Consider the following 25,190-nt stretch of genomic DNA (forward strand, 5'->3'; position numbering starts at 1 on the left):
CTGTGTCCTACTCCTGATCTCTTATCAACATACTATATTTGTTCAGTAATATATGCCCGGTCTCCTGTTCACCATTTACCTAATTACTTGAAATGTATAGCTCCTGCCCCTGTTGGATTTATCTTGATTTGCTTAATGCTCATGTTGTTTTTACTTTGTATATTTCAAATTTGTGTTGCTCTACCTTTCATATGCTTTTATACCCTATGTGCCTTATACTATCCTTATCTTGTAAAGCGCTCTGATTCCTCTGGGTCTAGCCAGCGCTATATAAAACCTTCAAAATAAATAAATAAAATACCAGCCTGTCCCAACTCCGATCCGACCACAGCAAAACCCTGGCGTGTCCAGCAGCCAGAAGTCGGCCAAAGGACCTGCCCTGTAGCCATTTTACAGACTGTCTCTAGAGAGCATCGGATTTGCTCAAAGACTCAACCACAGAATCCGGATCCAGGCAGCTACACAATTATGTACCACTCTGCACCAGACGCCCACATTAGAGTGGCCAAACACTATGAGGAGATCTCCCCAGCGATCCTTACTTGGGATCTGGTGATCTTTGACCTTCCTCAAGCTTCAAGCAGACACCTGCAACCTCAACCTGAAGGGTCCCCCCCAACCAGAGCTGGTTAGAAGAACCCGAACCCAATGACAAAAGACACCCATCCACCCGACGGCCTTGGATGGCCCAACCGACATTGTCCAGACATCCCCCAAGATCCCAACTTACCTCTCTAGCCAGTGGTTGCCTTCGGGAAGTCTCTGTGCCTGCAGCATCGTTGCCAAAACGAAGATCTCTGTTGCAATCCACAGGGTCACCGATGTCGCCTTGGCACTCTGTCGCCCCTGTGCCACTGGTGGTGCAGCTCCTGTGCTGATTGTTGGCCCCTGCAGTGCTGATCCTAACCCCAGGATTTTGCTTCCACAACCAAGTGGCCTGCTCGTAAGCAGTCCCTGACCGAAGGCACCCCTTGCTCCATTGGCTAACATTGGTCCCCTGCACTCTGCACTAGGCCGCCCTAGTGCCGCTGGTGGTGCGACTTGAGTGCCCAACTGGACCTTAGGGAAATTTGGTCCTAACCCCCAAAAATCCTACTTGCAAGTAGTTTACTTACCTGAGAACTGATAACATTATTTTTCCCATAGGAACCAATGTTTCGAGTTTTGGTCCCAAAAAAACATGTTGAGCTACTGCTTTGTATGAAAAGAAAGAAACTGTGTTTTAATTTAAGAATTGTCGTACTTACTTGTAAATGAAAACAGCTAGAGTGTGATATCTCTGTAATGCACCTCAAAACCTAAAATAACTGAAAAGTAATCCAAGAGTAACCGAAAGCAATCTCACTGTATTTTAAACTGTTTTACATGTAATACAAACCTGTAAACAATTCTAATACAATACACAATTGCAGTTCTGTGTACAGCTTTGCATTTGAAAGCGTTCTTGTTCCAAGTCCTGCTCGGACTTAAAACAATGCCAAGCACAAAACATGAAAGTCACACACAAGCACGCATAAAACATGAACATGTGACACACAAGCACGCATAGAACATGAAAATGTCACACACAAGCACGCATAGGACATGAAAATGCACACATAGGCAAACTGAAATATTGGCAGCCATAGATGCAGCAGACTGGGGCGGCGTCACATTAAAAGTTATAGAGGATCCGCGGCCTCACAGGGGGCCTACGGGGTGAGTGGTCGTGCAACCAGCACTGCACTTGGGATCATTATGACTTAACAAAGATGTGGTTCTTCCCTCGCCTCACCTGCGACCTCGGATCCCCGTCTCGGCTGCCCGTCCCAGCACCTCTTCTCCCGGCCCCTGTCCCTTCCTCTCCCCGGTTCTCCTGTTGTTCTTATCCAGGTCTAGCATCGCCTGACAGTCGGGCATATCCAGACTCAACGCACATTGGCCCGCTCCAACTTCACTGACCATTCCGATCGCACGTTTCCTAGGACCGCCCCACGCGCCACAGGTCATCCAATTACGTCGTAGAACCACAGTTGAAGTTGGTGTGCACCTTGCCCTGTATGTTTGCGTATCACGCCTCGGTTTTAATTTCTTGTGGTCCGCACCGTTATTAGTAGTATTTCGTAGGCTGTACACGGGTTAAAACGGAGTGCAGGTGAGGGTGGTCTTTGAGGAACCCTCTCCTGAAGTCAGTCAAAAATCAATCGCCAGGCGAAGGTCTTTTGTTGCAGCTGTTTCTAAGTTTCGGAAGAGGCGACTGACTCTAAGATGGCTGCCACGTTCGACACTTTTCATAACACAGTAGGAAAGCCAGGCAGTGAGGCTGTGAATACCACGACTGTTGACTCGGGAAGGTTCCGCGTATTCGGAGTGCCTAAGGGCAAATTTCAGCGTTAATTATATGGTTAGTACATTTGGAAATACCATCAAACCCTTGTATTTGTAATACTATTGATAACACTTGTGATTCCACGGGGACACAATGACGATAGCCTGTGGAGAACCTATCGGAGGTAGTCCTAGAGAGCCAATCAGCTCTCTAACCGTCAGACAGGGGCGGTGACATAGAAGAAGGGCTGTGATTCACCCTGCACCGAGGGCAGCAATTGAGGCGGAGGATGGTGAGTGAGTGCGGCGGGGGCACCGGGCACAGAGTCACCGCCGCCAGGCAGCAGTGACCCACCTTAGGGCCCGGAGTGAGGGCGACCGCGTGCCGCAGGCTCAAGAGCGTCCCCTGCCCCAGGAGCTCATGGAGAAGGTCCCTCTGACTGACAGACCTCTCTCATGGCCCCTGTGGCACTTAGAGCAGCAGACACACAGCGGTGACACCACAGCTTCCGAGGCGCCTCTGAGTCAGGGCTGTCACCGCTCACAGAGAAGAGTATGGGCCGCTTGTTCACCTTCTAAGCTTCTGCGATGAGTCTAACTCCCTTCACATAGTTGCTGGCAGAGATGGGGCTCCCTTCAAGCTTGTCAACACTCTGGCAGAAGGAGGCAGGGTTTTTACGGTTACGGAGCCACCATAGCATAGCTTTATAACACGAGATATGCAGTATTTTATTATAACATTTATATAGCGCTTGCTACCCATATGTTAGGCGCTCAAGCACTTGCTCACACGGGCAGCAAGCTACAGCGTGTAGGGTGTGTGGTTGGAAAGGTGTTGTCTTTATTTTTTGATCCTAAGTGGGTAGTGGTTCCATGTCGTCCTTGACCACCGAGGTGGGGTGATAGTGTCATGGGACGAAGCGCCTAGAAGTGAGATGGAGGTGCTCGAGGGGCGGTTATCATGTTATGGGATGCAGTGCTTAGCAGTGTGGTGTATGAAGAGCTGAGAGAGAGAGACAGGCTGGTTATGGTTTTCAGTAAACCTGCAGCTTTCCTCAGATCTCTTTGCGGTATTTTTTATATAAATTGTCAGGGCCTCTAGAATTATGCGACAGGGAGGATCAAATTATGGAGCCGGGTTAACTAAATTATGCAGTAAGAAAAGGAACATTTTGCGATGGCATGCCGCACATTTTTATAAAAGTGTTACTGAATTATTTTGTCATTTTTTACACATATTAGTACTGGGCAATGGGTCCACCTCATTAGTAACAATTTAACACTCAAAGCAGTAAGAAATTGAATGGTGACCAGTTGAGTTTTGTGAAGGGTCTTCCACTGTGTAGAAATAAGTGTCAACATGTTTTTAGTAACTTTTGATCTGTTTGAGCTAGTAATAAACTTTTATTTTCTTAAAATCTGAAAATTATGCAGAAGATGATGGATTATGTAGCAAATCCATTATGACACAGAAAATCCACCCCGCAACATCTTATAACTCCAGGATCCCTGATCATAATCCACTTAGCTGGTTACTGAACGGGGTTGTCCAATCGGAGATTTTTTGTCTATGGTCCTTAGCACAATAGACTCTGTTGTGACATCATAGGAAATAACATCACATGTCCCCATGCCAGAGGACATGATCATGTAACTCTGTAGACAGATGGCACAATGAATAATACATGGTATCATTTATGAATGTCTTTTGACTACCCTGGCCAGCTTTTTTAATACTGTTAATCAGAATCTTAAGGGCTTGCTGCAACACATGGATTTCAACGTACTGCCCAACTTGTAAAGGGTACTTGCATATCTCCCGTATCTTTGAATGTCCAAGTTAGAGTAACCTCCTCACTCTGACGAAAAATTCCTCAGTTGCAAACAATGTTCGTAATGACATGCCATACTCCAGAGTTTTGGAGGGTGAGGCCATTTAAATCATTTTAGATAGAAACTCATTTTACACAGACCACATCAAGTACGACATTAAATTATAGCCAAGTCCCCCTCCTCATTCCCCAACTAGAGACTTTATGTGGAAATAAAAGCAGGCAATATGTTCATGGTAAAAAAGATATGAGTAAACAACAGTTGCTCCACAGTCGGCATGTATTGGTGGAAAATGCCACTTTTAATAATAGTGAGAACATGACATGACCGTTCAATGCCCACAGTATCTATATTCCATCCATTTCCGATTTAAATGAACACAAGAGGGATATCTTTCCTTTCAGTTAAAGTTTGTATTCAGGTAGTGGGAGGGACCCCTAACATTCTTTAATTTTAGCATTTAAAGTGTCTGTTGTTGGTAATATTTCTGTCAAAACAGACCATACTTTGGTCACCTCTTAGCGGTGGCAGATGAACACAGAGCTACAAGTACTCTCTGTACACTGTACAGTTGTACTTGCTTGGTGATGAGGATGTTTCACCGAACAGTCATTTCTTTTAAAAAGAAAAACCTTAACATGTCAAAAAATTTAGAGCAGTGGCCTAGCTGTCCAACATGGCGGACTCGCTCTATGCGAGCTCCGACAGTCAATATCCAAATCCTATCTCACCCTGCGTGAATCGCAGCCAAATTTTCCCTTATGCAGCCCAACGGTCAGTGCAAACGGAGAATTAGTGAGGCAGCAATCCCGGGTCGTGGAGGTGCGATATAGCCTGCCCTGTGGTGGACAGCTTGCCTGGGCTTGGTGGTATCGGGGGCTGTGACTGGCCGCGGTGGCATATGAGGGCCCTCCCACCTTAATTTTGCATCGACTCCCCGGTGGGGGCTGGAGCTGTAGCGGTCGGCTGGGCCGCCGAGGAGAACAGGGCCTGCCCTGTGCAAAAAGGAGTGATGCAGCGGCCTGGTGGGCCTGCCTGGCGGCGCTTTGCCGGGATTACGGCAGCATTGCAGCAATAGGAGCCCGCCTGGGGAGTGACTGTGGGGAGCTGCTGTGACATGCACAGAGGGCCGCATGTGGAGGTCTGAGCCCGACCTCCCATATTACTAGTGCAGTGTTGCCCTTGTGAAACCATATGACCCGCTGGGTTCCTGGGGCCACCCGGCCGACGGTCGCAGCACACATTGAGGACTGGACGTCTACATCCAGCCCCACATTGAAGAGACATAGCCTCACAGGCTGCTACAGGAGCACCCACGCCGAGGTGAGGACCCTCATTAGGAGGTAGGGGTGCGAGCAGGCTCCTTACTGCTAAGGCGGCCGGGCCAGGTTTCGGTGCGGCTTGTGATCTGGCGCCCCCTCCCCCTAGTCTTCCCCATCAAATTTGTAGGACTGTAACCGAACCCTCTTTAGATTGCTGGGGCACCCCGGCTCTTCTTGGGTAGTGAGGCCTCGTGCTTGATTTGACTGCCCGAGCTACCCCTAAGACTTGTGTAGCAGGAGGGTCTGGTGATTTGGTGGCCCTGCGGATTTGGTGGCCCTGCGACGGCCACAAGACTAGGGTCCACAGATCGATTGCCTGCAGCGATCCCATGATGATGAAGAATAAGCCTTCCAACTCTACAGCGAAACAGAGCACGATGGATAAGTTCACGGGGCTGGGTCTGTGGTGACTGACACTGGGGGGCCCTGATAATGCAGTGCTTCTGGCTGCTATTACACTATCCAGGTTGGATGCGAAGATTGGAGCAGTTGGTTCCGATGTAACTCTGCTGCAAAAAGATCTCCGGAAGGCGGTAGAGCGTATCACAGAGGCTGAGCCTAGAGTTTCCAACGTTGAAGACATCGTGACTTCACTGCAACAAAAAGTTAACACACTTACGACGGTGGCCTAGGAGCTGTCGGCACGAGTGGAATATGTGAAAGGCTGTACCTGCCACAACAACCTCTGTTTCGTGGCCTTCCCAGAGGGTTGCGAGGGAGAGTGTATGGACAAGTACTCTTGCCCACTGGATCACTATACTACTACCACCGACTCCCTTTCTTCACAGGGCCCTGGTCAAGAAGACCCCTCAGTAGCACAGCCTTGGCCTGTCATAGCTAGAATTCTCAATTTTCATGACTGGGACGCTATCCTTATATTCGAAAGCAAGAAACGCTTCTTATTCGAGTCTCACAGCATCATGATATTTCCGGACTACACTAAGATGGTCCAGCAACAGTGCCAATCATGTGTTGCAGTGGGGAGACCCCTTCACGAGTTTAACATTCAGTACATGCTTCTTGCATGGACAAATGAGTCTGTTTCCGTCATGCCACATATTCCTCCATGCCTGGACTTGGATTCGTCTTCCAGCAATCGCCACTGACAACAAACTAAACCCAAGGAGAAGCGCTGTCACAGGTCCAGCTCTTCATGGCACTCTGCGTCTCAAACTGATGAACAGTTAGAGATGTGTAAGGCCTAGGGGCTTAGATTTTCGCATGCTGTGGCCTCTGTGGCGGCTGCGGCTTTAGATGATGTGGTCATCGCATTTCATACCAGCTCATGATGACGGCCTGTTACTACTGGCTACACCTCTGGTTTGCCTCAGTCTTAGGCTTTCCGGAGATACAATTAATTGGTTGTGCTGGGATATAGGGATCCATTGGACGAGCCTGGCTCTCGGCCCCGTTGGGGTTGGTGCTCGGCCCCGTCTGCGACAGATACTTCAATGTTACTCAGGGGAGGGTAGGGAGGTTCTGTAATACAGTTCTGTTTGAACTTTTTCTGCACAGGCCTAGTGCTTACCTGGCTGCAACCACGTCCGTAGATAACCAAGTCAGTTCGAGTTCTGGCCCAAATGGCTGAAGCAGATTCCGTAGGTCCTGCCGAACTACTCCGTGTTATAACTTGGAATGTTCGCGGCGTCCTAGACAAAGTAAAACGCGGGCCCGTGCCCTGCCAGGCCAAATGACTACAGGCAGACATTCTCCTAGTGCAAGAGACACACCTTCCCGGGTCTTAAGTCCCATGTCTAACCCGATTTGGGTTCACACAAACATACCACTCTGGTTTTGTGAGGGGGTTGCGGGGTGTGGCTCTTCATAGTCATCGTAGGGTCCCCTTTCAGTCCCTAAAGACCTGGGTGGATGCGAAGGGGAGATATGTCTTTGCGACTGGTACACTTTATGGGGAGTCTCTACTTTTAGGATATATTTATGCGAACTTCTGGTGAGGTGTTGTGTCCTTTTTTCTTTTTTTTTAATAGAGTTTTATATAGCGCCAAGTAGACCCGACGATATCGGGTATCAGAGCGCTTTACATGAGCACCAGTTTCGTTACACAAGGACACATTCATTTTTGTTAGACACGGGGAGATTAGGTGATTTGCCCAGAATCACAGGATGTTGAGCATCGTTGCCGAGACTTGAACCAGGTTCCCCAGCTTCGAGGTCGACCGCTCCAGCCGTAAGGCTACATCCTCTCCCCAAGAGGGGCCTGAGGTGCGTGTATGGGATATCCCGCTTGCCCCGAAATAGGTCCTCCTGCATAGTACAGAAGGTATAGGTGGCAACAGATATAAGCTCAATTTGTTATTTGTCTACCCTATCCTCGCCAAGAGAGACCTTGCACGACAATGGAGAGTTGCTGAACTGCTGCTTCTGGGTGTTTGGAAGCGGGCATGGACTTTTGCATGGGACTTGAGGTTACAGTATTTCAGGCACGGAATTGCCCCCAAAAATATCCTGAAATCTGGCAGAGATGGGCCGATTATTGGAGTATGATTTTAGAACCTATACACACTTCTGAGTTGCCATTGGATGCTAAAATTAGACAATAACGTCAGAACGCATGAGGTGATCCTTGGATCCTATAACTTGCATCCGTATAAGTATTTGGATGCTGTTTCGGGGTTGGCCGGTAGTACAAGGAGTTTGCTGTGCACTTGTTTATGTTCTCTGAGATTTTCTTTCTTTTCTTCTTTATTTCTCCTTTCTTTTGCTAGTCACCTTGTTGGAGATGAAGTTAAACTGTCCATCACGTGATATATTGTATATGTATGTGGCTGGGCCATGTTGCTGGCAAAAACCCAATAAAAGTTGTGATGAAAAAAAATTAGGGCAGTGCAGTTAAAGAGCCTGATTGAGAAGAGCTTACCTTCCTCCTAGAAATTAGTAGCATAAGCTTCTATAATAGTTACTATTTCGGCATAATGTGCTTTCTCTGATCTTAGCAGGACTTGCTTTACACTCCTTTGGCGTATATGGAGAACATGCACAAATATTGCAATGTGAGGAATTTAGGGCCTCATGTACAAATAGATGTTCTTTTTGTTTTTTGGGGAGGTTACAACAGTGCGATTCCCAGAATCCTGCCGTTTGTGACAGCAAAAAAGCATTTTTGAAATGTACAAAAGCCAAATTGAGATTCAGTAACCTCTTACCAAATCGCAATTTGGTTTTGCGATTAGATTTTTGGAAGGGGCATGCATAGGGCATCCCTTCGAAATATTGAATCGCATTGGTATTGATGTTTTGCGACTGAATTTCAGTTGCATAAAAAGCATTTTTTTTTTTTTTACATACTACGGAAAGGTAGTGTGGTAAGCATTCGCAATTGAGAAGGACGTCCTCATGGGAGATTGTTTACCACAATATTTTTTAAGATCAGGCAGTGATTCCATGGGCCACTACCTGCGTATAAAAAATAAAACCTAATTGGGAATTAAGGAAAACGGGCCGCATTAAAAGAAAATGCTTAATTTAAAAGCAATAACAGACATGGTGGTCTGCTGACCCCAGTAGGCCACCATCCCTTAGAACACTATGATTCCTAATGGGTTGCAAACTGCAACCTACATCATTAATATTTATGAGGTTGGTCGAATTGTGATCCAGTAGTATTCGCCAATTATTAGTTTTTAAGGTTTCTTGCATTAGGAATTGCGAATTTTTTGGTTGTTATTTAAAAAAAAACAATTTTTTTAATTGTGATTCGGTAAAAATCGCAATTTGGAATTCACAATTCCTAATTATTGTACCTCTTGCCCAATGTCACTGAGGTTAATGAGAGTAGTGTGGGACTACTTCCCTGCATTTGAAGATAGTCGCTCATTGTTGCGTGTGTCACCATTGCTACATTTATGCGCACCGCTCTGACCATCCAAGGCTGCAGTCATTGAACCTGTGACACTCGTGGTGGGATTAAGTTACGAGACCAGAACACCAGCAAATATTATGACACAAAGGCAAGAGGTACCCAGCGCAGGTGGTGGTTTTTTGATTGAAGTGAGGGCACTAGCTCTCCATTCGTCAAGCGGCATTTTTATCAGCAACATGTGCAGCATTGTAAGTGAGATAATTGACATAGTCACCTCATGTTTATTCTTGGATATATCTGTACCCGTAAAAGCACTGGTAAGATGGAGAGTCTCAAACGTGCCAAAATGTACTAGCCTATTCTTTAATCTGACCCTGATGGTGGCCAGAAGGGACTTTGCACATAAATAGGGGGGGCACACTGCATATGGATTGCTGTGTGGTGGATAAAAATGTGGTCTGTTCAGCTTGTGGTTGCCTCAAAATAGTGATAACGTGTGGCATCCATGAGGGAGTACAGAGGTCTGATATTACTGCTTTGGACTGAGGGAATAATAGAACGGCGTTAAGAAAGCACCTGTTTATCCAGGATGTTTTACTAATAGTAATGTATTTTATGCCAAATCTTTGTTTAGCCATATTTGGGTCCAAATTAATTTGCGTATGAATGGGGAAAACATTTTAAGTCCTTCTCTGGCATTTTACAACTTTCAACCATCTATTTAAGTTAAAACATCTGACATAATTAGTAGGCGTTGGAATTCATTTGGTAGAGGAAGATTCAGCTGGTGAACTCCGCATAAGTGGGGTGGGATGTACACAGACAGGTGGTTTACATTTGAGGGGTAAAGTGGTAGCATGCAAAGAAGCAAATCTAGAAAGGAGATCCAGGTGACGAGCATTTTCTGATCTTGTTTTCTTCAGAGCTACCGTATAATATTTATAATGAAGTTATGTTTTAACATCATCTGATTTCTCATCTGAATGTTTTTCAAGGCTTCCAATTACAAGAAAACCTCACTCGGTGGAGCAACTCAAAGAAAAAAGGCTGGCCCAAAGCCTGAGCTGGCAGAAGAGCAGAAGCAGGAGATCCGCGAAGCCTTCGATCTGTTCGACACGGATGGTGCCGGTGCCATCGATGTTAAGGAACTCAAGGCAAGGTCCTGCTGGAAGAAAATAATGTTGCAAACTATTACAGCGTTTACCCCATCATCAGTGATGCACTCATTGAAAGCTCAACTATTGGACTGTTGAAACCTTGTGAATTTATTAATATCAGTCCTAATAACTCGCAGCATCATTCCTACAGTCAAAAAGTTACCGGGAGTAAAGGTTGTAGCAGCTCTGTATTTGACATAATCCTAACCAGTATTAATGCAAACAGTAACCACAACAGTAGTGGTAGCGGTAATCCTAACTAACCCACACTAATGATGATCCCATCACTTATCCTAAACATATGCCAAACCCTTACACAGAAACGTATTGCTAAGAATAACCAGTCATACCCCAAAATAACCGTAAGTCTACTGCGACAGCAGAACACTATAACCCAACAGTTAAAGTACACCCTCACTGTAACCACTTTTATCGTGACTCTACAGCTGGCCCTGAGCCTAACCCAAGTGATTAAAGGTGTCCATTATCTTCCTTGTCTTCCTAATCTTTATTGGTATTTTATCATGGTCTTCCTGGGCCATTGCCTCAAAGCTCCTGTGCCATGCTGCTCGCTATTAAATTACCAGCCATGTGCGGGGAGTGATTTCCCTTTTGGAAAGCACTGTTGAAGCAATCAGAAGTGTCTATAGTATGTATGGGTCACATATAGCTTCGGGCTGATGTCAGAGGAAAGACCTCAAACATCACAAGCAATGGGAAAATGAACCGAGGAGTTGGTCTTGGGCATGAAAAGAGCATGATGTTTCTACATATTTCTGCGCCTGCTGTAAATGGGAACACCAGAAGATTCTTGCATTTAAAAAAATAGACAAATGTTAAAATTTAAAAAAAATCACACAGACAGATATTGCAAAACCTTATAAGCGATTAATTGCAACACTGAAGATAAAAAAGAATCTGGTCTCAGACGCTACAACCCCCCCAATAATTAAAACAAGCATTGGCATAGCCAATAGGTCTCGCCTTTGGGACCTTATAAGTGTTTAGCCATGCAACAGTTGATGCTGTTGTACCAATAATATTGTGCTGCATAACTAAATACTTATAAGGTCCCAAAGGCGATACCTATTGGCTATGCCAATGCTTGTTTTATTTACAATTGATCTACCTTTCCATGAATTAATTTTACTAAAGAGGCTCTGCATGATAAATGATAGAGAGCGGGAGGGTCTAAATTATTAATGGTAAAGTATTTTAGTCTCTTGGTGGTCGCTCAAGCGTTACTCTTGAGAGCGGCAGTGGAGAGATGAGGGAAGGGTGCATGTAATTTCCCACCATATTGCACAGTACAGTGCAAACACTATATCAGTTTTTCTCCATTGTAATGTAATATTGTTGGTGTGAGAGCTACTTCTCATTAAGGGAAGAACCTGTGTGTGCGCGGTGTGCAAATAAAAGCAGTTCATAAAGTAAAAATACACTGCTGATAAAATAATCTCATTTGTTAGCAGGCAGTCACTGACAGTGCACGGTATCTTCAAAAACAGCATAAGCAGTGGTTTCTTTTGAACCTTTGACCTATGTTGTAAGCTTGACCGGTTTGAGGACACATGAAATACATGCTATTTTTGTGTCTGAATTCATTTACTGCGTTTATTGAGGTGTTATTCAGTGAATCGCACTGAAGCAATGGAGTACCAGAATGTTATTTAATTTCAGGCTGAAGCAACCATACATACATAGCATATGCAGGTTGTTTTCCAGAGGTGAAAAAATGTACATAAAACAATAACAGCAAGGAGCCATTTCGAACTATATCAAAAGTACATGCTTGTATTTCATAGGTAATTGCTTCTTCAAGTATATATTTTTAAAAAAAGTTTATTCCTGCAGCTAACCATACATCGTTTCTACATCCATGTAAACATATCCTTGTAAAGTAAATTATTTGGTTAAAGCAGTGTAAGGTTTTTAAAGCACCTCCAAGGATAAAATCAGTAGTTCGGTGAACTTGGGATGCTTTGGAAAACTATATATATTCAGTAATTGCTTTATATGAATGTTCTTCTACTTTCCGTGTTCCCCAGTTTTCAAGCAAACACTTCATTGGCTTGAAAGGTCTGATTTTAAATCCCAGGGGGACTGCCAGTGTGATCTTCAGCGCAGTATTCAAACCATCTAAGGTGGCCAGTGCACATGACGACCCTCTTACAAACCATTTATCTGAAATGATGGATTTACAGCTTTTTAATGAGGCACTGATATTTAGTGTAGCTTAATCATAGGCCTACCCTCCATGTCTTACAGAAACCTGCGTGTGCAGAATTAGCAGAGTAATGTTCCATACGAAATGATTTATTTGACATTTTTTCCACTTGTATAAAAACATTTGTGTTTCTTTAGTCTGCATTGCAACTAATTGATTAGTTGATAGAGTAGATGTAGAAAACACATTTATATTAAACTGTGGCAAAAAGCCCTGTGGTGTAATTGAGTGTAACACTACATTTTAGTTAATACAACAGGTCAGAAAAGTGGCTAATTGTAGATAGAAAAATAGTATAAATCAGTGCAGTGCTCGATATCGACAGTGAAGGGTGCCAGCAAACCTGGTATTGAGTATTAACAAACCTATGCATGAGTCAGTGAAACCACAACAGAGCCACTGGCATTAAAACATTTCCATGTAACTATTTGCTTCAAAATTCTGCAATGCTATCGTCAACATTTCAACACCGCCAATGGTTTAGTAGCATTTTCTACAGCACGATAAGTGTTTCCCAGTTAAAATCAACATCATTCTAATCTAATGTATTCAAATTAGAATAGCACGTTGTGACACTGCTGCTTGGTGCGGTGATTCTCACAAGTCCACGAGGCACATCGAGCTTTGAAGTGAACCATACATGCTGTGGTCTCGCTGCCCTTTGATGGAACGCATGCAAATGATTTGGTATAACCAGACCATGCACATTAAAAGGAAAACTTACAGTATTTTATACAGCGCATCAAAAACTCAATTACTGCAAGTCACCTAGTGCTCCATACAAAAGCAGGCAAAGAAGGTAGAAACATGTAACCAATCATAGGATTAGAAATTGAAAAATGATTTTAAAATGAAGATTTGATAATAAGCGAAGACAAGCCCGGGAGTTGTGCGCGCTTGCGCTAAAACGAAATAAACAAGCTGCAAGACGCGCTCTGTGGTGGGGGAGAGGGAGAGGCATTGAAACGAGGCGCGCGCGCACTTGGGCGAGCGAGTGGAAAGCCAGATGGTGCCTCTGCTCGTGCCTGTGCGTGTAACAGCACACTGTATGCCACACAAAGCTGTGGTCAGACTTTTAAAAGCCCACTCACTAAATGTCTCGCCAGAGCAGCGCATGCTCTGGCTCAGGTGAGACCTAAAAAACAACTTTGAATCCATCCATATCGGGCTGCGTAATCATGTTCTTAAATTTACTGGCAAAAAGACCATTTGATTTTGCAACAATGACTGTAAAAACTCTTCAGGTGTCCTTTGTCCGCGATATAATCCCTGTTTCCATTATAGTGCTTTACTTTATCTTGCATTCACTGTGAGTATTTTTTTCAAGCTGTTGTGTTTCTGTAGTTTTGTCATGCAACGTATGACTTTTATAATGTTTACTATCAACTTAGTTGCTTTTAGGTGTTTGAGTGATTTCATGTCGTGGGTGCGTGTTTATGATAGCACATGATTCGGAACTCTGAAGTTAAAGCAGATAGTAGTGTGAGTTTCCCTCAGTGCCCATAAGTGAGGCATAAAAGTGTGCAGTCTACAGGCACATCCAATCCTTGCCCTGTTTGTAGAGTGCAATGAGCGATACTCGCATAGGTGCCAGTGGTAGTTGTTGGAGAGTGTGAGATATGCAGATGTAGGGTTTCAGAAGTGTAGAGAGAAAGGGCATAGATGTCTAATAGTGTGAGTGACTACAGAAGAGAGTAGCATAAAGGGGAGAACACCAGTGTCTCCCTTTCCAAAGGCTATTCCGCCTTCAATGGAGCTTAGTAATGTTTAATTCAGTCAAATATTTCAATTCTAATTATTCACAACAAAATCACGTTATTAATTAATCTGATACAGCTAACAACAATTGGCGGTGCCAATAGGGCTCACTTGTTTTAGGTATTTATGTTTGTTGTTCTGTGACATGCCTTGACACATTTAAAAGGCACTCAAATGCTGGTCAGGTGACAGGCTGTGTAATGCACAGAATTTTAGTTTACATTTTAAGCCACACCCTTGATTACATAGAGTATTCCTAGTTTCTTTGGCCACGCCCCTTTGAGTGACCGGCCACAATTTTTCATCCCACTTAAATCGCTGCCATGAGTTCTGTGTTTCAAATTATCTCAACTTTGCTTTCCTTCTTATAGGAGGCACTGGGCATGAAGAAAGTCTCAACCTGTTGCAGGTTTTGTCTCCTCTTGCTCAGTAGGAGCCTTTGCCCACTGACCCAGTAAGATGCTTTGAGCCCCCTCACCTTGTTTACCCCATTGCCCGTTTACAGATGTTGCTCTCTTGTTCTTCACATATGAGTATTTCACATTCCTGTTACTTTCCTTGTGTACGCTGATAGTTGTATGTCCTTCTACAGGTTGCGATGAGGGCCCTGGGATTTGAGCCCAAAAAGGAAGAGATTAAGAAGATGATTTCTGACATTGACAAGGAAGGAACGGGCAAGATCAGCTTCGGCGACTTCATGGCCCTGATGACCCAGAAGATGGTGAGTGCAGCTGGGAAGCCCATCATTGGACACGCCACAGCATTAATTGTGGTGGAGCACCAGAGTGGTATATAATGTTGTAGATGTTATTATTGAATTTCTTGCCATAGACACTGTACGAAAACCTTTTGGCAGAAACGGCAGCGCCTTTTTTCAAAGAGAGGGACCTGGAGGGCATATAGGTCCTGCATACGTGCTCTTAATGAACTCAAGTATTTCAACACATGATATGCAGTTCCTTATGGTGCAGAAAGAGAGATATGCACTCGTTTGTAGACTTGGAATTCCGATTCCTCAAGAACAGGTGCCCTCACACACCCAATTGGGTGTCATGCTTCATCATAGGGCATGCTCCTCGTCCGACCGGCGCTGCAGTGCCGGACGGACACCCACGAGGGGGGCTCTTTACTGGAGATCTTTTGTTCCAGTGTCGTATGCGAAGTGTGGGTGTAGGGCTGCTCGTGTATTTTGGTGCCAAAATGTGTATGTGCGTGAAAAGTGCGTACTAAAACAGACCAAGTAGTACTCAAAATGGAATTTTAATGGGTGACTCGACTTGTCTGTTTAAAAACCTGATGGCTATCAAGAGAGACAATGATCTATGATAGCTCTGAGGGTCAACATGTTTCTTGCCATTTGTAATTCACTACTGATCTGTTGGCAATTCTTCAGGACCTATTTGCCCTAATTTACACAGGGGTTGGAATCTGGGGTTGTGTAATTCCAGGGATTATCTGATCACAGGTTACCCGGATTGGTATAGTTCGGTCCCTTCATGTGCTGATTTCTAAGTTCCTACCCAATTTGGGTAGGGGTAATGCCTCCTCAAGTGGGAGCTGTGTTAACGCTGACTTAGCGTGAGTTTCGTAGTGAAGACTCCTCAAGACGAGCTATCCGATCTCTGCTGCCTCGGGCGAGGAGCATGCCCTATGATGAAGGATGATACCAATCTGGGTGTATGAGGGCTCCTGTTCTGTGGAATCGGACTCCCAGTCCGCCTCCCATGTTTACAGCCAACAGCACACGTTCTTTATTTTTTTTTGTACTATAAGGAACTGTATACTCTTAATGGAAACAAGGGAGCTATGGCAGAGGTGGCAAACCTTCTCACTTTGATTGACGGATGCCGAAATACAAGCATTCCTCTTCCAGTCAATCTGTTATCTTTACTGTCCCATCAAAACATCTGCACATATGTCCTGTCTCATTGATCCAGCTGCAGAGTCTTTGTTTGTGCAGTGAATTTCTGGAGTCCTACTTTTAAATTGTAATGCCACAAATTCTGCTCTCAGCTCAAGATGGTGCAAATTCCTGATACTTAGCAATGGAATGCGGCCTTTGGAATAAGGTATCCAATTTATTACGAGTGAACAGCCTTTCATATCTGTATGGACAGTCGAGGAAAGCGATGCTTCCTGTGGCCCTGGTAATAGATACATCAAGTTGAGAGGCGAGGCACACGCGCATATATAAGTCATGCTCTAGTTGCATCATTCTACTAATTTTAGACAACCTTACATCTCATTTATTGGGTTTGTATTGAGCATTACTGTAATGTTCTAATTATGTTACCTTGGGGGGTGGAAAGTCTGGATGGGTTACATAAAGCACACAACAGATGATGGGAGGATGCTTGCAAACAGCCTAACCACTGGCAGCCGATCGAGGTAGCACTCCAACTCCTCCTTCTCCCACTGTGCCGCTCAAGACACATTCTGTGGTCACCATGAATCTGACGTATTCCTTGGTTTAGCATTAAATGGCAGTAGCGTGACCCCTTGTGTGAGCTGGTCTAGTGGGTGGCAGTCATGCCAACAGATTTCCCAGTTATCCAGAATCAGTGTCCTTTCCCATCCAATGCTCTTTCTGTCAATAGATTTGTAGAGTGCTACTTGTCCCCCTGTAGGGTATCCAGGCACTGGCAGTTTCATCTAGATTGTAGGCTTGTTTCCCAGCGCTCCTTTGCAGCGCCTGCTGTGAAAGGACTGACTATACCATGAAGTCTCATTTTCTCAGCGTGTCAAGCCGCTTGACTCCATTGACCTCTCCGTAGGCCTGGACGCCTTAATGTGAGGGAAATAACTTCTAGCCTCCCAAAGTGTGTCTGTGTGGTCGCACCCACACAACTTGATCAGAATTCTCATTTGTTGCTGCCATCGCTGTAACCTGATGCCGCGGTTGATATCTGACACCACTGGCTATTTTGGGCAATGGGGCAAGTAGAGGATTCAAACTGCCAAGGAAGGCGACCGTTCCGCCCCCAGCTACTGCACAGCTAACTGAGGAAACTCTCCTCTGAAAATGTGTTCAATTTTAACCAAAGTACTCCGTAGTAATCGATAGTAATCCAATAGTATGTAGATGTCAATTAATCCATATTTTCCAAGCTTTTATAGTCACTCCAGAGACAGCGATGTATAGTTAGAATGTTTTATTTTGCATTTTCAAATGTCTGATGCTGCAATGCGCTTAAACATAGACATGTGCTTTCAACATTCCTTCGAACTGGCACTTGTAAAACAACCCAATGCATTTCGAACCATTTAAGTTCTTCGTCAGGGGTACTGAAACAAATCGAAAAGAACTGCATAAACAACCATGCTATACCGTTGAAGCCTATAAAATACATTTTCAGACGATAAGCACATGTCAATTAGTTCTTTACTGTTCTTATGTAAACACAGCGATCAACCCAGTACATAATCCTTGTACCTGAGAGGGATCCTGCGTCCCCTCACTCCTCTACTTCTACCAACACTAGGTTGCACACCATCTTCATCCTGCAGTGCCCCTGCTTCACACTCTGGCTCGCCAGCATTCTATGTGTCATTGAAAAAACAAAACCTTATCTTCGAGAGCCAGGAATGTATTATCCTTTTGTTACTGCTGACAGTCTTCCTCTGACATCCTGATACACAGAGGCCCTGAACAAATTCCACACTCTCCCTTCCTGCACCCTCACAGCTGATCTGATTTCCACCGCTTTCTGGATTTCCCATCAAACCGCACACCCTTTGGCAATAACACCAGGTTTCCTAACCCTCACCCACTGATCTACAGACACCACTGTAGATAGTCTGTTTCTTCCCCTTTGTCTCGTATTCAATTGCTCCACCATCTTATCTTGGTACCTTTTCGCCCTATCTCTCATTTCCCTAACCCTCACCCACTGATCTACAGACACCACTGTAGATAGTCTGTTTCTTCCCCTTTGTCTCGTATTCAATTGCTCCACCATCTTATCTTGGTACCTTTTCGCCCTATCTCTCATTTCCTGGTCAACTGCAAACTCCTGTTTCCTTTCCTGCCATAAAAGTACGAGCTTAGTATTTGGTTCCGTGCCGCTCATCAACCCAAAAGGCGATTTCCCTGATACAGCATTCACAATCACTTCATATGACCGCAGTGTTGCCTGCAACGTTTTCCTCCTACACAATACTGACTTTCATCATTATCAGTTATATTGGCTCTTTCACAATCCAATTAAACCACTTGATGGGCCTCTTTGCTTCTCGGCGGACAAAGCCGCATGCAAATGTGTAATTCCACTCAAACACAACAATTGCTGCTTCTCGGGTGTAAACTATACTCTGTTATCTTATGCCAGCACTTCAGGAATGTCCTTTCAGTAAAAAACATCCTAAAAAAATGTATGAATATTTTTGTGGTCACACTCCCTATCATCAGCACCTCAATAATAATAGATTAGGACAAGCGCATATGGACACATTGGTGCACTACATCCTAGAACAACCATATCATTCTTTGCACAAAGTTGTGACAATCCACCACCCAGCTCTCAATCTTGGCATCCATACTAGCCAATCACATTTTCTTGCTTGCCTTCCATTTAATACTTGACTCACCACAATGACTTCCATGTGTCAACTCGATTATCTCCCCTCTTAAACAAGCAGATGGCTCAGTTTTTCTCTCACTGGTCAGCACATTATCTTCAGCATCAGCTCCTCTCTTACCTTACTGTAGGCATCAGAGTCACCTAGTGACCACCATTCAGAAGGCCAACCTTCCAACATATACTTTCTCAATAATAACATCTCTGCACAAATCATTGCCTCGTGCTACTCTCCCTGTCAACATTCCACCTGGCACTTCACCACTTTCCCCCAATTCCTTGTGTGTCGCAACAGCCTCAACCTCACACTCTTCTTCAAGATTCCTTCCCACTTCTTGATTTTCGGCCAGAGGCAACCTGGTCAACCCATCAGCTTGAATCGGAGCTCGATTTGAGCCATGGTTGTACTCTGGCCTCTCGGCACCTTATTTTCCCTCCTCAGATGTTGACCCAGAGCAAGAGAGGGAGATACACACAGAAGAAGGAAGACAAGGGGAGAAATCGGGAACCTGTTAGAGGGAGATAAGGGAACAGGAAGTATCTGGTGGTGGATCGAAGAGGCTTGAGGTTGCATCAAGGCTACGCAGCCTTAGTACTCTGCACGCATTCAATAGTGCCAGCTGCAGCCTTCTGAGCAAAACCTTGGGCCCCGGAACGTATTCTTTTACAAAAAAACACTGGCTTGAACATTGAATCTTCCTGGCACATACTCCACAGAATGACATGCTTGTAACTTTGACGCCAGTGTCACCAATTTTAGGGTCAATGACCTACACCTACCTGCGGATAATAAATTCACCAGGGGTTTATGATCTGTCCTAAGTAAATACTTAGTTCCCCATAAATTTGTCCTCAAATGTTCTGCTGCCCAGGTGCATGTCACCAACTCCATTTCAATAAGATTAATTTTCCTCGCCTGGGTGTTAGGGCTGCAAACCATAAGCCACACACATTCCTCCTAATCCTCTTTCTGGGACAGCACAGCACCCACACTGTATCTTCTTGTGTTTACTACCAGCACCCATCTTCTCACAACGATGAATGATTTCAAGAATGGTGCCTTAATGAACAATTTCTCCTTTGATTCTATCGACACATGCTGTTGCTCATGCGCACACACAAGCGCAGCATTTTTTAAGCAGTCTCCTCAATGGTTCAAACTCACTTGAAGTATAATCTCAATATATCTAGCATAGTACCCAGTAAGGACTAAAATGACCATAAATGTTCCTTATTAACAGGTGATGGGGCATCCACAATAGCTCTCACATGGTCATACTTTGGTATTAGGCCCAGTTTTTATATCTTGTGTCCCAAATATTCAATTTCTTTGTGCCCAAAATTAAATTTCTCTGGGTTGACCAACTCTTGCAGGATGAATAATAACTCTCCTTAAGTTACCATCATGTTCCTTGATATTTTGAGAAATTCCAAAATATTGAATTGGAACTCTTTGGCCTACTTCAGAATGTTACAAACTTGTCTTTGGAAAACTGCTGAGGCTCTTGCTAGGCAAAATTGCATTCCTTTCTACTGGAATGTAAACTCTGTAAAGTGCCTGGGGTTCTTGTCCAGTTCCACCTGATGGTATGCACTTGTTAAATCTGTTGTGGAAAACACCATTTCACCAGCAACCGGCTCTAACCATTCTTGTTAATTCGGAAGAGGGAAACTGTTGGTCGCAATAGCGTTATTATAGTCACAAAGATCCACTAAGTGCCTTAGGACGTCTGAACTTTTTAATTAACTCGCTCTTGGTGAAACCAAGCTTGAATATTCTAATGGTTCTATACTGTGCAAAAAATCGTAAAATATTTCTTTAACATTTTCGTTTTTAGTTTTAAGCAACATTCTTTGGTTTCTGCCTTATTAATCTCACTTTCTGAAAGTCATGATTTTGTGTCAATACCATTTGAAGTTCCCCAATTCTTGCTTAAACACACCCTGAAACTCTACTTCAAGTGCATCATATCTCTCATTTATATTTGTACACGTGTCCCCAAATGTGTATTCCACCACACCATGGCCAAGACATGCCACACTTTACTTTTTTACTTCTTTCTTCTTCTGTCTCTCTTAGTATATGAGTGTTTTTCTTCTCAAAGCCTTGTATTTGGTTACAAAATCAGTAATTTGTTTTCTTCCGGTTTAAGGTTTGTCTTCTCACCTCTCCATCTGACCCTCTTGCCACCTCTATAACTATATTGAGTGCACACAACTTTTGCAATTCATGAACATGTAATAATTTCAAACTTTGCCAATATGCTCCTGGGTGCAGAGCCATCTTGCTAAGATGTCTTTACTGATAAATTGTCCTGTAACTGCATAGTACCTGGAAATTCGTTTTCAGTTTGTTTTTGCTGCTTTTTCTCTTGCAAATTCTACTTTTAGCTGCTTATAACCATTTTAACGAAATACAATATACGCAACGCATGTGAAATACACAAAGTTTGCAACATTTTAAATATGGCAGAGCATTTAGTTAGTGGGGTTTCACAAATCCATCTACTTCTTCCTACAGACCCTTGACACTGATCTGTTTTTTTAGTCTGCAGTCTGCACTGATTCCTTTTATTCGGCCTCTCATTCCTCTCTTCTTACAGAAACCACCGAAGACCTTTTTCTCTCTGTTGACTTTGTCATTGTTGCCTCTTTCTTTCCTAATTAGACTAGTCTTGCCTCTATTTTCATGTCCTAAACCTCACTGTGTCCTTTGTCCAGTTACGTGTCTCATCTGGAACCCGTTCCCGAGCCTCTTTTCATAATCTCAGCCCTGTCATGCTTAGTAATCCACCATTTTTGGTCTTCTTGACCACATTCCTTCTTTGACTCAGTGGGCCATCCTATATTTATTGCTGTACTCTCCTCTCTGGGAATCTTTGTTGCCGCTCGAACTTGATTTCACATCGGTCTAGCCATGTGTATTCGGTTTCCACTTCTCTGTGGAGTTCCTTAAGGCTCTGCCCTGCGTCTTCTTCACCTACACCCCTCTTTTCCAGCTTTATTATCTTGTTTCCCTTCCCATTTTTACACAGGTAGTTCTTCTTCCTTTAATGTTGTATTAAAGCCTGGGTGTTTTCTAACTTTCCTCTCCTTCTTTTAAGAGGTTACATCTTTCTCCTGCATATTCTACGTAACCCTCTCCTTTACCAGGAAACGCCCAGAGATACTCAGCAGAAAAACGTCTGCTTGTTCTTCTAAATGAAGCGTTGCCATTCTGCTGTTTCTTTGTGAATAGAATTCTGCTGTGTTTGCCTTTAAGTTGCTTTGCATGATGATTTGATTCATGTATGTGTCTGGACATTGCACTTGAGACACAAAAAAACAAGTAATACCAACCTGGTTTCCACCCAGTCAAGCCATGAAGTGGTTGCAGTTTATCTTGGTCTCCTGCGCTCTCTGGATATATGTGAAAATTCAGATATTCCCATGTACTGCTTGCTTGTATATACGCACTCACCTGTCATGTATTCAGATTTTCTACATGTCTTTGAGATTTTGCAGCGTATTGTGCTTTTTTTCATATGCTGTTCTGCTCTTAAAACAGTTGGATTGTAGTGGCACTCTACAGGTGTGATAAAATAAAGAAGAATTCCTTTCCCACACTTCATCTAGCAGTGTTTTCATTTAGTTTAGTCCTCCTCACCCTTTCTCTATTTATATTACTGACATCAGTTCTTTGTACTGTTTAAACTGTTCTGTATTTGGTATTCGCCACTGTTTTAATCTTCTCTGGCATTTTTCACCAATTTAGACGCTTGAACGTTTTGTTTTTAGGTCTCGGCTGGCGAAAGCAGCGCGCATGCGTTGCTCTCGTCATACGAGAGCTTCATGGAATCAATACAGATTCCAAAGCTCTCGGAGGCGGAGTTGAAGCCCCGCCCATCTTTTTGATTGGTTCGCGTCATTTTGAATGCAAAACGCTGGCTTCTCATTGTAAAGGAGGCCTGTTAGTCCCTCCTTGTTGCTGCCTTGTCTCCTTTTGGCCACGCCCACCCGGATTTGATCTTTTACTGACGACGTGACACTCTCTCCTTCATTAGCCCCCTAGGCACTTTTTTTTTCTCACTCAGCTTTGGCAAAGTCAGCCACGTGTTTGCTTTCGCATCGGGCTTTACTTTAAGTGAAAGCCCAATGCGAAAGTAAACACGCGGCTGACTTTGCGTTACCGCGCTTGTTTTCTCGTGCATTCTTTCAAGGAACGACTACCAAAGTAGGATGCCCCTTCTTGGACCAAAACACCGGTACTGCTTTCATGACTTCTCTCTTTTTTGTCGGTGACATTGACTTGGGCGATAGCGAAAGAAGGCTCTGTGAGACGAGTGGCTTCCTTTGAATCATGCCCCAGCTGGGATGTGGGGAGGGCTCAGCTCCTTGTCTTCAATCTGCGCAGTCCTTTGTGTGTTCCTTTTGTTGACAGGTGTTTCCTTCACAACATTCTGCTGTTGCTGAAATGTGCAGAGAGCACGTGACGGTCCAGTGCGAACAACCAAAGCAGGAATAGATTCGGAAGTGAGGGCATGTATTAGTAATGATGCGTGGAACATTTCAGCTGAATCCTGACAGTCGTGTACGTCTGACTGAGAGTTTGTTAAAGCGAATTCTTCCGAATCTGAGCTTTCTGAATTCCCTTAGCGTTCACCGGCCCCATTGGCTCGTGCCAAAAATCTGAGCGTTCGATGGCTGAACTTTCTGTCGAAGTTATCTTCCACCGAAGAGCTGTCCGCTGTCAAACTTCACATTTTTGTAATACATAAACTACAAATATTTTGCCTAGTAAAAGAATCATGTAAGCAGCTCTTGTGGAGTATGCCACATGTATATCTGGGTATTGTTTCTGCCCGTCAACCGCTATCAGTAAGTGTTATCCTGATGCTAAGAGTCCAAGGAAAAGGACTGGTTCCGCCCATCCGTTTATTGGCAGAGGTGCTCAGAGTTTCCAGTTTCACAGACGCTTTGAAAGAAATAACATAACCCACGTGGCAAGTTGAGGAAAACACTTCTGCTCCATCATGTTCTTGGGAGTTTTCACATGCGTGTGACTATTGTGTGTGAAATCAACACACTTTTGCATGGTGTTCATGTGGAAGTTTGCTCCTTTTGAGGAGACGCTGATATGCTTATGCATCTTTAGGTTTCTGTCCAGTGTCATGCCTAGCGATTTCGCTGATTCGACCAAGAGAGGATGCCCTTTGAGTGCTGTTAGGTGTTTCATCCAGTCAAGGATGTTGGATGATTTGTTGGGGGGGGATGGTGATTAAGAGGAACTCTGTTTTGAGGGAGTTTAGTTTCAAATGGTTTTCGGCCAGCCATGTTTGAGTTTTTTGTAGCGTTGTGTTGAGAGATTTGATGTCCTCCAGTGAATGGATCTTGATGTAGAGTTGGGTGTCGTCTGTATACATATGGCAATGGATCTTGGAGAGACTGAGAAGTTTGGTGAATGGTTCCATGAAAAGGTTGAAAAGTGTGGGTGAAAGGGAAGAGCCTTACGGTACTCCTAATGTGACTGGAACGGGGTTAGACAAGGATTGATTGGCCTTGAATCTTTGAGATCTATTTTAGAGGAAAGAGGTAAACCAGGCAAGCACAGATCCAGATAATCCCATTCTGTGTTTCAGGAGCTCTACCAAGTTGTCGTGTTTGACGGTGTCAAATGCCGATGACAGGTCGAGTAATATTCGTAAACAGGCTTTGTTTTGGTCTAGGATGTTTAGAGCGTCATCAATTGTGTGTCATGGCTGATTCAGTACTGTGACCTGCCTGGAAGCCTGATTGGTATTGGTTGAGCAGGTTGAATTGTTCGATGTAGTAGCTAAGCTGCGTATGAACACATATTTCCAAGAGCTTGGCTAGAGAGGGGATATTGGATATCGGGCCATAGTTATTTAAGTCTGATTGGTCAGCTGTTGGTTTCTTTAGGATAGGGGATACCTGACCTGTTTTCAGGATTTCTGGCATGGTTCCTTGAAGGAGGGAAGTATTTATAATATTGGTCCAGAGAGGTAGTAACAGTGGAATGAAGTCTTTTAAGTGGTTAGCGGGTCTGTGAAGGGGCTGGAGAGATTCAAAGCGGTTAGCGTCTTAAGTACAGTATCTTCACTGTAAATGTTGAAGGAGGACTAGGTTGCGTTGTTTTTAAGATTGAAGTTTGTGGAGCATTTCACTGGGTCACCTGTCTGGGGCAGTGAG

At 44.1% G+C, this 25,190-nt stretch overlaps 2 protein-coding genes across 5 annotated transcripts in view; one reads left to right on the top strand and one right to left on the bottom strand.

The window, feature by feature from the left end:
- The window catches only part of NSDHL (NAD(P) dependent 3-beta-hydroxysteroid dehydrogenase NSDHL), a 42,652-nt gene extending 40,717 nt beyond the window's left edge, over positions 1 to 1,935 (bottom strand). Inside the window, exon 1 of the mRNA XM_085630391.1 lies at positions 1,775 to 1,935. The gene's annotated coding sequence lies outside the window, so the exon portion shown is untranslated. The remainder of the gene's footprint in view (positions 1 to 1,774) is intronic.
- Positions 1,936 to 2,277: 342 nt separating this feature from the next.
- The window catches only part of CETN2 (centrin 2), a 42,485-nt gene continuing 19,572 nt past the window's right edge, over positions 2,278 to 25,190 (top strand). The window contains exons 1-3 of one of the 4 annotated variants that reach the window (XM_085630396.1): positions 2,278 to 2,383; positions 10,278 to 10,436; positions 15,017 to 15,145. In XM_085630396.1, coding sequence (XP_085486522.1) covers positions 2,381 to 2,383; positions 10,278 to 10,436; positions 15,017 to 15,145 — 291 coding nt within the window. In that variant the 5' untranslated portion in view covers positions 2,278 to 2,380. Of the gene's footprint in view, positions 2,384 to 2,478; positions 2,601 to 2,713; positions 2,861 to 5,319; positions 5,464 to 10,277; positions 10,437 to 15,016; positions 15,146 to 25,190 lie in introns of those variants that run through there. The other 3 variants (XM_085630395.1, XM_085630392.1, XM_085630394.1) reach the window with 3 other exon arrangements.

This window comes from Triturus cristatus, chromosome 10, assembly GCF_964204655.1.
Source record: "Triturus cristatus chromosome 10, aTriCri1.1, whole genome shotgun sequence".
Classification (NCBI taxonomy): Eukaryota; Metazoa; Chordata; class Amphibia; order Caudata; family Salamandridae; genus Triturus; species Triturus cristatus.